Raw genomic sequence first — 16319 nt, 5'->3', positions numbered from 1 at the left:
GCTAAGAGGGAAGAGTTAGCACCAAGTAGAGATTTTCAGGATAGATTGCCGAGAGGAAGTGGCATTGTCGAGGGCAGGGGCTGGGAAACTACATCCCAAGGGCCAAATCCATCACATTGCCAGTTTTTGAAAACTATTAAATAATGGTTTTTACGTTAAAAAATTCTTTTAAGAATCAAAAGAATACTTCATGATACGTGAAAATTATGTGAAATCTAAATTTCAGTGTCCATAAATGAAGTTTTATTGGAACACAGCCACACTTATTCATGTGTGTATTGCTTGTGACTGCTGTCTAGCTACCATAGCAGAGCTGAATAGTAAGTGTCAAGCCCTGGATATACTTTCTGCTGCAAACTCTAAAATATATGCTATCTGGTTCCTTACAGAAAAAGTTTGCCGACCACTGTTCCTGAGACTAGAACTTGAAGGATAAGTAGGACCTAGACATGCAGAGTTGGGGAAAAGTCACTCTAGGAGGGACTAAAAGAAGTAAAGGTAGGGAGGCAGGAAAGTGTGGGCCTGTTTGGGAAATAGAGAAGTTGAGTGTTCTATCCCATGTTATCTTTGTTTGTAAGTATAAGAAATGCCATGTTTCCCAAAGGAAATGGGAATGTTAACGAAGACTTTGAAAATTTCGAAAATTCGAAAGATAGAGGGGAGGGAAGAGGAATAGGGAGAAGAGGGAGGGAAGTAAACAATCGGCATATAAAATAAATGTAAGACGCAGAAACAAAGAAGAAGGGATGAGACCTGAAGGGGAAAAGCGGAGGGGTGGGGGCGGAGGGAGAATACGAATGCTTAAAAAGGCAAGAAAATTGGAAAATATTTGGAAAAAGGGAGACATCACGCATGAAGGGAGAAGTCCATGCCGTCTATTCCTGGTATAGCTGGGGGGTGGGGCGGTGAGATGGGTGAGTCACCTTGCACATCTCTTCTATCTCCCACAGCTCCTAGCATATCTAGTGAATGAGTGTGCTTCGCCATGACAATTCAGTTTAAATCAGTGTGGTTTAGGAAGAGAAGTTGCATTTATTGGGCTCCAACTGTGTGCCAGGCACTGCAGGCAATTTGTGTAAATGTCCTCGGTTAACCTTCACAGTAAGCCTAAAGAGTAGGCATTATCCCGGTTTATGGAGGTGTAACTGGGTCACTTTGGTCATTACTTAACTTCTCTGATCCTCAGTTCCCAGTGGGGAGAATAATGACTACTTGTAGGGTTATTGTGAAGCCTAAGTGGGAATGCGTGCGCGGAGGGCTTGACACATACTAAGCACTCGATTACCGCTAGTCATTATTATTGCCTCCGAATTGGCCGGGCGGGAGTCAACAGTCCGCCACGCCACTGGGGACTTCTGACCGGCGGCGGGCAGATGGTCTCGCCGCTCGGCGCCCGCCTCCCTAAACTTACGTCTCTAACCCACCGCCCAGTTCTGGGCGCCTTCCGGAGGGCGAGGGGCGGAGCCGGTGCGGCCGCACAAAGGAAGCCCGCGGACCGGCTTCCGCGCCGGCGCCCCGCCTCCCGGAGGCCCCGCCCCGCGCGGCCAGGCCCCGCCCCGGCCCGCGCCCCGCCCCCGGCGGAGGCGGCCGCGGGAGCCCTGCCGGGACGCGCCGCATTGTCTCCGCGGCGGCTGCAGCCCTCGAGCGCCCGCCGCGCGCGCGCAATCCGGCCGCCGCCCGCGCCCCCGCCCCGGCCTCGCGCCCCCGCCGCCCTTTGTTGACGCCGGCCAGGCCGGTGCGGTCGGATGCGCCGCGGCAGCCCCGGGCCCCGGCTCGGAGGCTCCCGGCGGAGAGGAGGCGGCCCGCCCGGGCCCGGGACCCCGCGCGAGGCGGCGCCCGGCCGAGGGGCTGCGTAGGCCCCGCCCGGCCAGGCCCAGCCGGGCCCTGGACAGGTCAGTGCCCGTGGCGGGGGAGGGGTTCTCGCCAGGAGGGGGCCCGCGGCCGGCGCTCGTCGCACGCGAAGCCGGGCACCGCCCTCCGGTGCCACTCCCGGCCCCGGCCTGCTCGGCTGCCAGGCCGTGCCAGCCCGCGACTCTCGGCCTCTCGGCGTCTGGGAGGTGTCTGCGCCTCCCCCCCCTCGTCGGGGACCCTGTCTGCCCCGTACTCCCCCGGAAGCCGCTGTGTCAACCTCGGCGTGCCAGACGCTTCCGTGTGTGTCCGAGCCCTTGCCCCCGGTCCCCGCAACCCCACCCCCACCCCACCCCCGTCCTCCCGGGACGGCGGTTTACCGGGGGATGGACGGGCCGTTTAGGGGCAGGGCTGCTGGCATCCGCTGCGCTCTGTTGGTAGGGGACTACCTAGCTTGGAGGGCCTGCGGCTTCGCCCGAGAGTTTTGTTTTTTAATCTAGTTCAGTCTCACGAGGTTTTTAATTGGATGGAAAGGACAAGCTGTTCTGTGTCTGTCCTGTCTTCCATTTTTAGAAGAGCATTTTCTCTCTTTCCCATGCCAAATGAAGGTATGCTGAAATGCGGATTCCTTACATAAAAATCGGGATTTGTGAGATTTCTGTTTAAATTGAAGCCCGCAGAGATGGAAATAATTTCCCCAAGGTCAGGTTGCAAACTAATGGTGAAGCCACAGTCTGAACTCCTGGCCCCTGACTCCTGTATGCCTGGATACCACCAGTCTGTACCAGCCATACCCCCACCATCCCAACCCTCTCCGTCCTTTCCCCACCCCTGCCTACAATACCTAAACAGATTTCACTGACATACTTTCAGTTCTGATCAACTTTCCTTTCCTCCCTATTCCATACCCAGAATGTTCCCCTTCTTCTAGTGTGGTCTACAGACAGAGTCTCCTATTTTTTTTCCTGGTTTACAGATCAGTGACAGCTTTCCCCTCAGACATCTCCCATCCTAGGGCTCTAATCCCCTCCATTAGCATATTGGGCCCAGAGGATCCCTTGTTGTGAAATAAGCAACGGACCTAAATCCGCCATATGTCCCCGGTTTTTCTAGGACAGCCCCAATTTGAAATATTCCATCCCATTGTCTGTCCGCCTGAGTGTCTTGATTTTTGGTTTAGAATATAATGTCTCTTTAAGTGTATCAGACCCCGCTGTCCTGGCCTTTTCCAGCCATTTGGCTCTGGGGCATAACTGGGTAATCCAATTATCATTCACCTGGGATTTTTCTTCCCCTCCTGAGTCCACCCAAATGTTGAACTGCCAGAATTTCTAGGTGAGTCTGAAAATCACAGGCTAATGAAGCAAGAAAATGCCTTCTTGCTCCTATATTTCTCTCCTGCTCCTGCCCTCCCCATCGTTTATTCTAGTGCAGGGCAGCAGACCTGTGGCAGTGTCTGATGATTAGGGCTTAGGTTTAGGTCACAGGGAGGTAGGGCTTCGTATCATTTCGCCTGTAAAATAGGAAGAAAGTAACTTACCATGTTGGTTATAGGGCAGGAGATTTCTGTTTGGAAATCTTAAGGTACCTGCACAGCGAAGTAGTTTTGGTCTCACACACTTTGGCATCAACACACTTTTATTAGGCTCCTGCTTCATATAAAGCACTGCGCTAGGCATTGTGGAGACTATAAAAGTGCTTTTCCCACATAGCCCCCAACATCTGGAGATCTGTATTTGGAAGTACCCACACCTTTGAGTCAGCTGATAAACTGTGTTTCCCACTATTTCTGTACCTGAATTCCAGTCCCTGCAGGGCAGGAACCAGAGTTTCTGGTTTGGCTCATTCACAGGGGCTGGCTTGTTTTACAGAGGGTCCAGCAGATGGGTAATGGTGCTCTCTTGGCACCTGCCCTTTCCAGGCGCTCCGCATCATCACGTGTGCCCTGCCCACCCAGGATCTGTTTCCCGGCTTGTCTGTACGCACTAGAAGAATAGATGGCCTTTTTTCTCCAGCCTTGATCTTGAGAAAGTAGGTAGTTTCTTGGTGTACATTTCTGTTGTTCTTGGTTGGTTTCTGTTACCCAACTGTGTTCTCTTGAGCAGTCTCTCCTGTTACCACTCCTCGTTTGTTTTTAAAGCTGTTGTTTTACTGAGATGCGGCACATAGATGCTTGAAGAATATTGGTGTTCTGTCATGTTCTCACCTCCCAGCCTTTTCCACCTCTCTTCCACGTCCTGACTGAATTTCTAATTTACCTTTGTCAGGCATACTCAATGTATATTATTACTTCCACTTCCCTCAAAGTAAGGCGGAAACTCTGGCTCTTCTTTCTGTCCCAGTACTGATTCTCTTAGCTGTAGAACTCGTCAGCCATTGTCTCTCTCCATTTCAGTGGAGGATAAGCTTTTAGGAAGGTGTTGTTACGCTTCTCCAGACCTGTCTCCTCTGTCACTGACTTACTAGTCTAAGCTGATTGATCCTGAGACTTCTCTTCCTGCCACCAGGCCCCCTCCCCCATCTGTGACCCTGTGCCTGTTAACTTGCTCTGGCTCAGCCCCAGAATCCACTCTTTTTCAGACCACATCCTTTTTCCTGCCTTACTCATTTCCTGTCTCAGATACTTTGGATCCTTTAATTCTGATCTTTCCAAGGGGAAGAGAATAAACTAAGAGAAGAGGAGTAAGTGGATAGATGATCTTACAAAATTGAAGTGTTCTTTCTCGCTCTTACACAGGCTGTCCCCTCCCTAGGTTTTTTTGTTTAAGAGAAAGAGAAATGATGACTGTCTCAGAATTAAGAACTTCCACCTGTGAGTCCATGTCTTTTTGTCTTTTTTTTTTTTTTTTCCTGTTATGAATGTGTAAAGAGGATAATTTAGAGTCTTAAACTCTTCCTCTAAGTCTCTGTCCCTTTGGGCTGTGGACCTCATGCGAGGCATTTGGTAACCATTTGCAGAATAAAGTTCAGCCACTTCCTATCACAGTCCTTCACTTTCAGCTAGGGTGGATCAGTAAGCCAAAATAAAATTTAAATTACAAAAACTAGGGACTGGGATGATGGTTCCAGTTCTGGTAATACTGTTCCACATTAGTATGATATTTCCCCCCCCCACCCACCCTTCTTGTGTTATTCCAAGTTTATAGTAAAGTTCTCCCCGCTGTTCAGTATCATTGTAATCTCCAGGCGGATGTGGTCCCGTCCTCAAAAGGATTCTCCTGAAAAGATACATCTAGAGAGGAGAGTAGGGTAATGAGAATAAGGAGTCTTCATAAGTGATATTTTCTCATTTATCCCCCTCGTTTTGTGCCATTTTGCAACTAGAAGATGAAGATGATGACTTTGTGTGGTCGGGAGGAATCTCACCAAAGTGGTTGTAGATGCTGTTGTGTTTTCCACACACACCCCCTCCCTGGAAAAGCAGGGTGAGGACTGCTGCCTTATGCAATCTGCCCCCAGGAGGCCTTTGTACCAGTAACAGGAATGACACTCCCTGCAGTGACTTGGCACCTTGTTTGGTGGAAAGCAAAGCTGGCCTACGCCTCAAGGTAGATGTATGAACATATGCAGATTGGTATTTTAAACGTTTTTATGGAATGGTTTAAACTCTAATGTGAGTCACCACTTAAAGATTGATTCTGAGTATGTTTTCTCTTAAAAAAGAAGTGTGCCTGTTTAAGAGTACTTAATCTCAGATAGATGTAGGTTTCATTTTGAGCATTAACTTAGTTCAGAATTTCAGTTTGAATTACCAGCTGCCTCAGACCACTGATTCGAGAAACCCAGAGGGAGGGCACCCCTAGTTCAACTTTATGACACTTGGGGAATTGTTAGGAAAATAATCAACCATTTGTTTAACCAAGACAAAAATCTTACAGATTCTGAACTTTTTCCTGTCAATAACAAAGTAGAATGTGATCGACATAGTCAAGAAATGGCCTGTTTTATAGTTAATCTAGAGTTACACAGTTAAGAATGTTAGTTTTTGGAAAAAGTGTAGTAAGAAACAGCGCATAATTTGGTAAATTGTTGTTGTGTGATTCATCGTAAGACCCATCTCAGCCAGCATGATAAACTTAATAGGGTTTTTTTTTTTCCTTCCCCTTCCAGATTATTTATAGTTAGTGAAAAAGGATGTGCTTTCCTTTTCTTTCAATTTCCAAATGTTTTTTTTTTTTTTTTAGTTTAGATAAGTCCAAAAGAAGAGCACCTTCTTTCGACTCATCAAAGAAAGGATTATTAAACAGGCATTTCCAGTTTTGAGATAAATCCAGATGCTGAAGACAGTCCCGGGTTGCTATTAAAGCTGCCTTCATTTATTTATTTTTTTTAAGATTTTATTTATTTATTTGACAGAGATCACAAGTAGGCAGGCAGAGAGAGAGAGGAGGAAGCAGGCTCCCCACTTAGCAGAGAGCCCAATGCAGGGCTCCATCCCAGGACCCTGGAATCATGACCTGAGCCAAAGGCAGAAGCATTAACCCACTGGGCCACCCTGTCGCCCCTTAAGGCTGCCTTTAAAGCAAATACCTGGTTCCTGGGTGATTTTCTTCTCAGCAGTGAAATTTATCTCTTAAAAGGAGATGCCTGTCAGATGCTATGTCATAGGTAGCTCTTCTCCAGTAGGTTAGGAGGACCAGGCTTGAGACCATTGGCAAGAAAGTGAGAGCTCTTGACCACTGGGGGTTATTGTTAAGGCTTTGCTTGTATGGCTGTTATGTCTCAAATAGCATATAATTACCCCTAGTTACTGATGTCTTCAGACATTTGCAGCCATCCATATGGGGCCTAAATCCATACAATCCAAATGTATCTTAATCTGTATTTATGCCGTCTATATGGTAAGACACATCTAAACGATCAAAGCAAAGGACACTTTAAATTGAAACAATTTTAATGCCAGTCACATACTGTTTCTACAAAAATTAGTGAAGTTTGTGTTTTCAGGCCTTGAGTAGTCAGTATTAATCTGTTCTATCAGCTGATTGGTAGCAGAATCATCGCAGACTTAGACAATGGTTTTAGGAAGGAGGAAGGTAATCTTTGCTGGAAGCAGAAATGGTCGGGAGGATTGGTTTGCCAGATAGGTATCATCTGTCCCATTATATGGTTGAGACAGCTGAGGCTTAGCTTTTCCCCCACTTTCTCTGTCTCCCTCCCCTTCCCTCTCCCCTTCCCTCCCATTTATCTGAGAATATCAGTACTCCTGCAGTTGATAAAAAAAACAAAAAAACAAGGCGGCCTATCAGGCAACCCTGTTGTAATGGCCTTTCCTTATCATCAACCTGAAAAGAATTACAGAATTTACTGAACATTTCTAGTTGTCTTTTTTTTTTTCTTAACTTTCTTAACTGTTAGAAACCCATCTTCCATGATTTTATCTTCAGCCTTTTAAACTGTCCTTTTCATGGGCTGCACTGCTTCCTGGCTGGGCAGGTTCCATGAGTGTACTGCTCTGCGGGTAAAGTGGATCTGAAGTTGCTCCACGTCACCTTGTCTGGCTGCTGGGTTCTGCACTGTGTGGCACCCTGAGACTCTTGACGAAAGAACTGTCTAGAAAGGGAGTGTGGTGGTTGCCTCATCGTTTTGATTAATGAGTGTTGAAGGTGAATTGAGACATTCGGTGTGCCCTGGAGGCAGGTGCATTTCTCCTGTGTCGCCGCTGCCGTGGTCAAAGTGGAAGGAGCATTTCTTCCTGAAGCCTGACCTGGAGAGGACGAGAATAGAACACCCTGAGTAGACCAGGGTGTCTGAGAAGCAGACTTGGTACCTGAGTTTGGGCAGATGGAAGGATTGCTCTGCCCTGGAGCCACAAGAAGCCAGGCTCTGTGAGAGTGAGACTGAGAGATTAAGGCAGGCTTCCAAATATTTCAGGTTTCTGTGATGTTAGCCCTCCTAGGGCCAAGTCCAGCCTATTCTGCTGTGCCATTCCTACATTATCTTACTTAATCCTTACTGTGACCAAGTGAGACAGGTCTAAGTATCCGTTTTACAGCTAAGGAGTCTTAGGCCTCGGGTAACTTATCCACGATTACAAACTGGGATTTAAGCCTCAGGTCTTTCTGGTCCCAGAGTCCTAACGGCCACGTTGCTTCAGCTTCTAAATGAGATCAGTGCCGGACATCTTCCATATAAAAATTCTAATATTCACCATAACCTTGCAGCATAGGCAGTATGATCCTCATTTTTACAGATGGGGAGACTAAGGCTCAGAGCACAGATAAATCAAAGGTGGAACCAGAACGCAGAATATGAACCCAGAGGCACTGGCCCCAACCCAGAGCCAGCACTCCTTCCACTCTGCCGCTCTGACTTCCATCTTCTGTGATCTCGAGGTCTCGGGTGTAGGGTGTCTCCTGCAAGTTCCCAGACGCGTTGTCTTTTGAAGTCCCAGCACCTGCTAGAGAACTATGGTGGGAGAATATCTGGGAGCCCCTGACCTCAGCAGCGGATCCCACGGGCCTGGCTCCATCCAAGTAGAAGTCTGGAACCCCTCCCTGACTCCCAGTAGTCAGAGTTAGCCGCTGTTCCCTGGTGCCTCGACCTGTCCCCATGGGCAGTCACCCCTTGGTCCCGCAGGTGCTGCTACTGCGCTTGGTCCCGTTGTACGAGGGCCCTGTCTGTGGAGGACCCAGTCCCTCTTCGGGGCGGGCAGTGGTTCCTGCAGCTGTTTGGAAATCCCCCAGTGCTCCCGCTGTCTGGACCTGCGTGGGGGGAGGGTGGCTGTTCGCTCCATTGAGTCCTTCCTTCATAGCTGGGGGTGGCAGCTTGGAGAACATTCAGCTGTTTACAATTCAGCTTATGTACACTGTAGCCGGGCCTGTGGGTGAGTCAGAAGGGCCGCTCTCTCGGCCTGTGTCCTCAGAGCCGGCAGGGAAGTCAGCTGTATGGTAATGGCTGCTGGGGAGGAGGAGGAGGAGCGCCCCCTCCCAGAAGCCCTCCCCAGAGTGTCTCGGCCCAGATGCTTGAGAGCCGAGGAGCACGACTGCCCTGCAAGCCTCTTAACCCAGACTCCACAAGGTCATTTTGCTGTCATGCGGCGAGCAGGACTGCGGCTGCCTGGCTCAGCCTGGCTTCCGTTCTGCTGGCCGGCTCTCCCCGCGGGGACCCAGGCGGGGACCCAGGCGGGGACCCGGAACCTCACCCTCCGTGCCTGCTCAGCCCGGTGCCCTGAGGGCCCCTCCTGTTGCTGCCAGCTCTTCCCCTCCTGAGAGAGGTGGCTCACAGTGGGCTGCTCTTGCGGGCAGCGCCCAGGGAGGTCATCTGAGGAGCAGGATGGTGACGGCCATAGCCTGCTGTGTGTCCTTGAGGTAAGGATTTCTGCCGTGTCCGACAGCTCGCTCCTTAGCAGAAGTGAACAAGTTAAAACATTGGGCATTGGTGCCTCCTGCCTTCTGGTGCGCAGGGGACACCCCCGGGGTGGGAAGGGGCGTGTCCTTTCCCCACGACTAAGAGCTCCTTCTGCGCGTGTTTTAGAAGGTCCTGCCTTCCAAATATTTGGCATCTACTCTTGCCTTGGTTCTAAAATGCACCCTTTTCCTCATCTGGAAAATTGCTAGACTCCGGCCCTGTGTGCCCTCGTGCCTGTGATCCAGAATAATCACTCTCCCCTCCCACCCCTCCCACCAAGCCTGATGTCCCCAGATTGGAAGGAAAGCTATCTGCTTCTCTGTCGGGTGGTTCACAGCCAGGTGTGAACGACCAACCGCAGGTGTCTATTTGCATTTTAAAGAAGGTTGTTAACCAAATGATTCTCTTTGATGGATGGACTCAGTCAGGGTTCCAGGATAGAGCCTCCGCTCTTCCTTCCCTCGCTACCTCGCCCCTGTCCCTCCTCTACCTATTTCTACCCACCCCTTTCTCTCTCCTCGCTACCACCCCTTCACTGTCCCACCTCCCCCTGGGGCGGTGGAGGGACGCCAACAAATGGGCGTTGATGACATATCTTACCTCCCTCACTTCCAGAATGGCACCGATTTCTTCAGGCGCCCAAATATAACCAGGAGAGTGTAAGAGCGCCGGCAGCCTCCTGGCCCTCCGCTCTCTCTGCTCCCCCCACAGGCCTGCTGCTCTCCGCCTCCCCAGCATGGTTTCCCAGCAGCGGCTGGCACACTGCATGTGCTCCCCATGGGCTCCCTCTAGAGCACACGGTTCTGTGGGAGTCCTGCTGGCCCCCCTCCTGGCCCCATGACTGGACCTGCTAAGCCGAGGCGCGCTCTGAGGCGCACAGAGCACGATTGCAGAGCCGGGGGCCTGGGGAGAATGCCCTGTGTTGGGTAAAGCAGCCTTGTCCTGCCATTTGGATTCGCTGCAGGCAAATGACCCGTGTTATCACCTACTTTGCTTCCTTAAATTCTTGATTAACTTCATTAGCTCTGTCTCACTCCCACTACAGTCAAGGAAGGGTGGTTAGAAGTCTTGTAAATTAAAATGCTCCTCGCCTGGTGAAAATACAGAAGAAAGCTGTGGCACAGGCTGAGGGGCTAGAAGCGGCTCCGTTTGCTCTAAGGGCTTCAGGAAGACTTGTTTTAGGAGCAGACACAGTGACTGGCCAGGCCATCTGAAACACCATCATAAGTGTTCGTCCTGAACGGGATTCCAGCATAACTGATGTTTTTGTTTTGTTTTTACTATTCTCTTTACTTTTTTTTTTTCCCTGATTTTCTGTCTGCTCATGTAAAGAACATGAGAACTGGTTCTAAAATGGCCCAGATTTTGCAGAGATGTAGCCAGCCAGGCCTCTCTCTTAAACGGGCAGGAGAGCTCAGCCTCTCTGGACACCTAGTGGCTGGTCCTGCGGGCGAGGCCGTATGTAGGAGTCTCCCAGCCTCTGACTCTAGCAGTCATCATGCCTTTTTTGATGCCTGGAGTCCGCACACATATTTCAAAGGGGCCAGGGAATCCAGAACTCCAGCCTGCAGGGCAACTTAATGCTCGGCCAAGGAATAGGTCTTGTTCTTTATAACTAGGTGCTCAGAAATGCCAGTGCTGTAGAAGGCGCTGGCCCGACTGCTCTCTAATCATTACAGCCTCGGTAGGTAATTTACAAACCTCAGATGGTGCCAGGTTCCCTGTTTGAGACCAAGGAAACCTGCACAGATGGAGACCGTGGGTTCTAGACCATCCAGTTCAACAGACATTAAGTACGTATCCTGTAGGGGACATGGGGTTTAGCCTCTGAGGATACAGAGGTGACAGAACATAACCCTTGTCTAAAGAAACTTGCTCGGCCTAGCGGAAGGGACCCTACCCTGAAGCAGATCATCTCACAAACAGGCTGCTGGGTGGTTCTTCGTGTTTTACCCAGCCCCTACAAGGGCTGTTGCTGCCAGAGCCAATGAATGAGACCAGAATTGAGAAGCAGCCTAGAGCCTGAGACATATATAGTATAACAGCTTCCCCAGAACATACTGTCCTGTTCATTCCTATCTGAATCCTGGGCCCCTTGTGGGCAGCTTCATGAAGGACTAAATTCTCCTTCCCCGCACCTCCACCACCACCGAAGCTTGGCCTGCCTTCCCTCCCACAGCCCCTCGTGCTCCCGGCATCCTGGCCTCCAGCGTTCAGATTCCAGTACCTAGCTGTGTGTAACGGCTTCTGAGATCTGTGGGAATCTCCAGCAGCCGCGCCAGCCTCAGGGACTGGTCGAGAGAATTCAGAAAGGAAGAATTCCGAAGACAGAGTCTTTATCTTTTATCTGGCCTCAGAGCCGGCAGGACAGGTTTGTGCAAGTTCCCCTGTTAAGCTGCTTTCCCTCAAGCAGGCTGCGGAGCAGTCTGGTAGAGCGGGGGAAGTAGATTAAATTAATCTCAGCATGCTGGGCTTAGCAGGGGGTGAGATTGTGTTTGGTCCTTCCAGAAATAGCCCAAACTCCTTTGTTCTTAAAGCAGATGAGGGGGCCTTGGCCTCCAAGAGGACTGCAAACCTTTGTATATTCATAAAATGCCCTCCTGTCCCCTGGCTTCTGTCTCTTCTGCAGCCTGCCCCAGAGTTAGAATGGAGAGTGATCATTTCTAATGTTCGGGTGAAAGGATTGATTTGTTTGTTCTCCTGCTTAATAAGATCCTTTTTGAAAAACTTAGATTCCAAAGTCTTGCTTCCCAGAGTTAAGCGTCAACTCTGTCAGCTCTGAGCTACTGAATCTATCTGTTCACTCCTATATTTGGCACAAGGAAAGAATCTGACCTCAAGAGTTATGCCCGCGCCGCCCTGTCTTGCAGTGCCCCAGTGCACATAATAGACACCGCTCTGAGACAGGAGGGAAGGGGGGGGGGGAGTCAAGCCAGGATGCAGAGATCCCATAAAAGGAGACAAGATATCAGAAGCAGTTTGGTGATGAATATCCATGAAAAGCCGGAGGTGGGAGTGATCCCAGAATTCAAGGAGAATGGATTAATTCCACCGAGGTACTTATACTGACACAAGGGAGTCACTTAGAGGAACGCTACAGCGTTTAAAGGAAACAAAACCAAAATCTTACCAACACAGTCTCTTAGATCAATGCACTTGATTTTTCTGTTCGTTAACGACCAGGTCCCTGACTTGAAAAGACGTAAACAGGACACGTAGGTTGATGAGGAACTTGGAGCCTTTTGTGCAAGCAATAGTTGAAGCAGCAGAGGGAGCTTGGCCCAGAGGCCGGTCGGGAGCATTGTGCTTTCTGGCACCAAGAGCGTTTCTTGAGCATTTCCCGGTGTGCTAGCACTGCTGTGCTGGTGATTCTGTCTTGTGGTCCGCAGAGGGACCCAGCACCGTAGGGGAGGTATTGGAATCGTCCTTATTTCACAGCTAGTAAAACCGAGGCTCAGAGAGAGTCTAGGACTTGCCCCTAATTCACTTGAGTGATAAAGAGGAGTCTCTTAAGCCAGGTCTAAGCCCGTGCTTTTGCCCATTATACAAATATGATTAGCCTTGTTCTGCGTGGTCTTAAGGAACAGGACTGGGATGGGTGGGCAGAAATGAACAGGAGATAGGATTTTGGCCCTTAATAAATAAGAACTTTTTAATTGAACTGTCCACAGAGGGAGCTACTCAAGAGGTAGTAAGTTCCTTTGTCATTGCAGGCATTCAAACAAATGCCCCGAAATCACTCGGGGGGATTATTATAGAGAAGGTTCAAGCATTGGTAAGGGACTGAACCAGGCTTTCCAGTCTTGTGATTCTGTAATCTATAGTTCATTAGAAAAATCAGGGGATATTTTACCAGAAGAAAATAAGCACCACCTAAAAATAAAATGTTAACTTATATATTCAGTTTTGTTTTTTAACATTTACTTATCATTTTAAGTAATATATGTATTTCTTTGCATAGTTAAAATATTAAAGAAAATGTAACCATGAAAATGCAGTCTTAAATGTTTAACATTTAAAAGCAGGGAAATTTAACTTGATTGATTCAGTTTGATTGACTCAGTCCTGCTAGTTATTCATGAACAGTTAAGGAAAGATTTTTTTGTTGTTGTTGCCAAACACCTTTATAGTTTAGAAAGACTAATTCCAAAGGGGAAAATTTCCATCTCTACAGTAAAGTCAAAGCTGTCAAAAATTTTTTTCCAAATTATTATGAACACTGAAGGGAATCTTTCTAACTTACCGGTGTGACTCTGTCTCAAACAAAAACTAATTTAAAGCAATCTCATCATTCGTGTCTCTTGGCTGACTCCCCTGCTGCTCAGCTCTGAAGTTACCATTGGATTACGGAAGTCTGAGGAGTGACGGCATGGGTCACCGTACATTCTTTTTCATCAAACCAGATTTATTCTGGTTTATCAAGCATTAGGATCCACTAGTAAGAAAACAAGCCAGTTATAACCTTTTCTAAAATTAATTTATTGTTATTTCTCCATGCTCCATATCAGACACTGAATTCCTGTTCCTTGGTGGGATTTTCAGTTTTGTTTTGTTTTTTAAGAAAGTGTTTTTTGGGGGAGTTTTTTTGTGTGGGTTTTTTTTTTTTTAAGAGTTTATTTATTTATTTGACAGCGATCACAAGTAGGCAGAGAGGCAGGCAGAGAGAGGGAGGGGGAAGCAGGCTCCCTGCTGAGCTGAGAGCCTGACATGGGGCTCGATCCCAGCACCCTGAGATCATGACCTGAGCCGAAGGCAGAGAGGCTTAACCCACTGAGCCACCCAGTCTCCCCACATTTTCAGTTTTTTTTTTTTTTTTTTAAAGATTTTATTTATTTATTTGACAGACAGAGATCACAAGTAGGCAGAGAGGCAGTCAGAGAGAGGAGGAAGCAGGCTCCCTGCTGAGCAGAGAGCCCGATGCGGGGCTCGATCCCAGGACCCTGGGATCATGACCCGAGCCGAAGGCAGAGGCTTTAACCCACTGAGCCACCCAGGCGCCCCACATTTTCAGTTTTTAACAGGAAAATAGGAGCATCGACATAAGAAGTCTTGTGCAAAAATCACTTAACACATGTACTGAAATCACTTTTCAAATATGTAACACACACAGGGTTATGCTTAATATTAATAGGCTTGTTGCAATAAAGAAATGGCTTTTTCTTTCTCTTTTTTCTTTTTTAGGAAGTTCCAGGTTACAGGTAACCTCGCTCCCACAGTTGGTGGTGGTAGAGAATGGTCCTGGAAGGGGGCAGGGAGGGGGTGGCAAAAGTGAGGTAAAGTTTTGTACCTCTAAAGCCTGGAGCAGCTCAGGAGAGGGGCCGGCCAAGTGGAGAAGAGGAGGTTCCCTGTGCTGAGCACCTCAGCATACCTGGGTTTTTGGTTTTTTGTTTTTTTGGTTTGTTTGTTTGTTTATTTGAGAGAGAGAGAACACACGTGAGTTGGGGGAGGAGCAGAGGGAGAGGGAGACTATCTCAAGGAGACTCCCTGCCAAGTGTGGAGCCCAGTCTGGGCTTGATCCCACGACCCCAAGATCATGACCTGAGCTAAAATCAAGAGTCGCACACTCAGCCGACTGAGCCACCCAGGCACCCCTTAGCACACTTTCTAGAGCACTCTCTTCGGGTCCTTCAGAGGAAGGCCAGCAGGCCCACAGAGGCGGGGAGACCTCAGGAAGGGTTGTCCACAGAGGCAAGGACTCCATGGTTGGCTGAGGACCAGATTGTATGGAGCTGAGAACAGAATAAGGGGCCTGATCAAGAGCACGGGGCCAGCAGCAGCAGCTGCCCCACAGCCTTTGGCGACTCTTTTGGGGGAGAAATTGAACTCGGGTTTATCGCAGCGGTTGACCCCAGATAACCAGCCTCCGGAAAGCGCTGTGTTCACTTGGGGCCCAGCCCTCTTGTTCCCTTTGGATTCATCTCTGGGTTTCAGTACTTTGACATTTCACAGGATGCTTAAAATCAAAGCATTCTCCATGGACCTTCATAGATGGTGTAATATCTCCCCCCTCAAAACCCTATCACACCCCAAGCCCCTATACCTAGTGCCCCTTTTCATCTGGTTGTAGATACCGCCTTAAATACGTTTTCTCCCTTGAACTGAAGGTGACCTTGTTTGTCCAGATCAGTATTGACCAAGGTCTTAACTCCCCAAAGAGAATTCTTGTCTGTCGAACTTGGTCATACTGTTCTTAGCACGGTTGGGAAATTAAGAAATACTGCTAGCTGATGGGCTGCCTCGCTGCAGAGCTGATTATAGTTACCCTTGCTGGCGTGTCCGTCCACCCCACCACTTTTAAATAGGTCATTGAGGGAGGGAACTGCTTGGTTTGCATTGTCTCTTGGCTCCACGGAAAAAACCAGGCACGTGCTGAGTCCCCGCCCTCTTTCTGCTGCTGGTCCCGCCCCGGTTCTGACCTCCCCTGCTTGTGTTTTCCTACTCTCCCTTGTGCAGAGACAGGGCAGGGCATTGTTCATGCACTGACCGACCTCAGCAGCCCCGGCATGACCTCAGGGAACGGAAATTCTGCCTCCAGCATCACCGGCACTGCCCCCCAGAATGGTGAGAATAAACCACCACAGGCCATTGTGAAACCCCAAATCCTGACGCATGTTATCGAAGGGTTTGTGATCCAGGAGGGGGCGGAGCCTTTCCCGGTACGGACTACTTCTTTTCCCCTCTTTTTTTCTTTCTTTCTTTTTTTTTTTTTTTTGAAGTATATTTTGGATGTGTATTAGAATATTTTTACATTTCCATGTAAAATTTCCAAAAAATGTAAAGTTTGCTCTTTCCGTGCTAATTTTCCTCCCAAAAGAATGTCAGAGCCATTTTCTTTCTAGGATCGAGTGTCTTCCTATTGTCCAGAAAGGACCAGTGATTAGTAGGAGTAATTGGCAAGGCCCCTTGGTTAGAAGGGTCCACACACAGACTCAGCTGTGTCCCTGTATTGTGTGACCCCTCCCCACCGCCTTAGTTAGAAGAGAGTTCACATTGGGTGTTTGGGGCAAGACAATGGGTTTTGGGAAATGAGACCTTGTTCAGTTTTGAATGCCAGAACCTCTGAGTGGCAAAACTTTAACCAGTTAGAGAACAAAAGGGAAGTGTGTAGAGTAGAATTTTCA

The 16319-nt window shown here is 48.8% G+C and overlaps 1 protein-coding gene across 6 annotated transcripts in view; it reads left to right on the top strand.

Annotated features, from left to right (window-relative positions):
• Positions 1-16319, top strand: part of LOC111142791 (polyhomeotic homolog 2) — a 53690-nt gene that overhangs the window by 25345 nt on the left and 12026 nt on the right. For 4 of the 6 annotated variants that reach the window (XM_022496094.1, XM_022496098.1, XM_022496097.1 and 1 more), the window contains one exon: positions 15652-15854. In XM_022496094.1, coding sequence (XP_022351802.1) covers positions 15652-15854 — 203 coding nt within the window. Of the gene's footprint in view, positions 1-1588; positions 1893-3719; positions 3880-15651; positions 15855-16319 lie in introns of those variants that run through there. The other 2 variants (XM_022496100.1, XM_022496099.1) reach the window with 2 other exon arrangements.

The sequence above is a fragment of the Enhydra lutris genome, unplaced genomic scaffold, assembly GCF_002288905.1.
Source record: "Enhydra lutris kenyoni isolate GAN:26980312 unplaced genomic scaffold, ASM228890v2 scaffoldscaffold9, whole genome shotgun sequence".
Taxonomy (NCBI): domain Eukaryota; kingdom Metazoa; phylum Chordata; class Mammalia; order Carnivora; family Mustelidae; genus Enhydra; species Enhydra lutris.
This window is presented reverse-complemented; position numbering and strand designations above follow the sequence as displayed.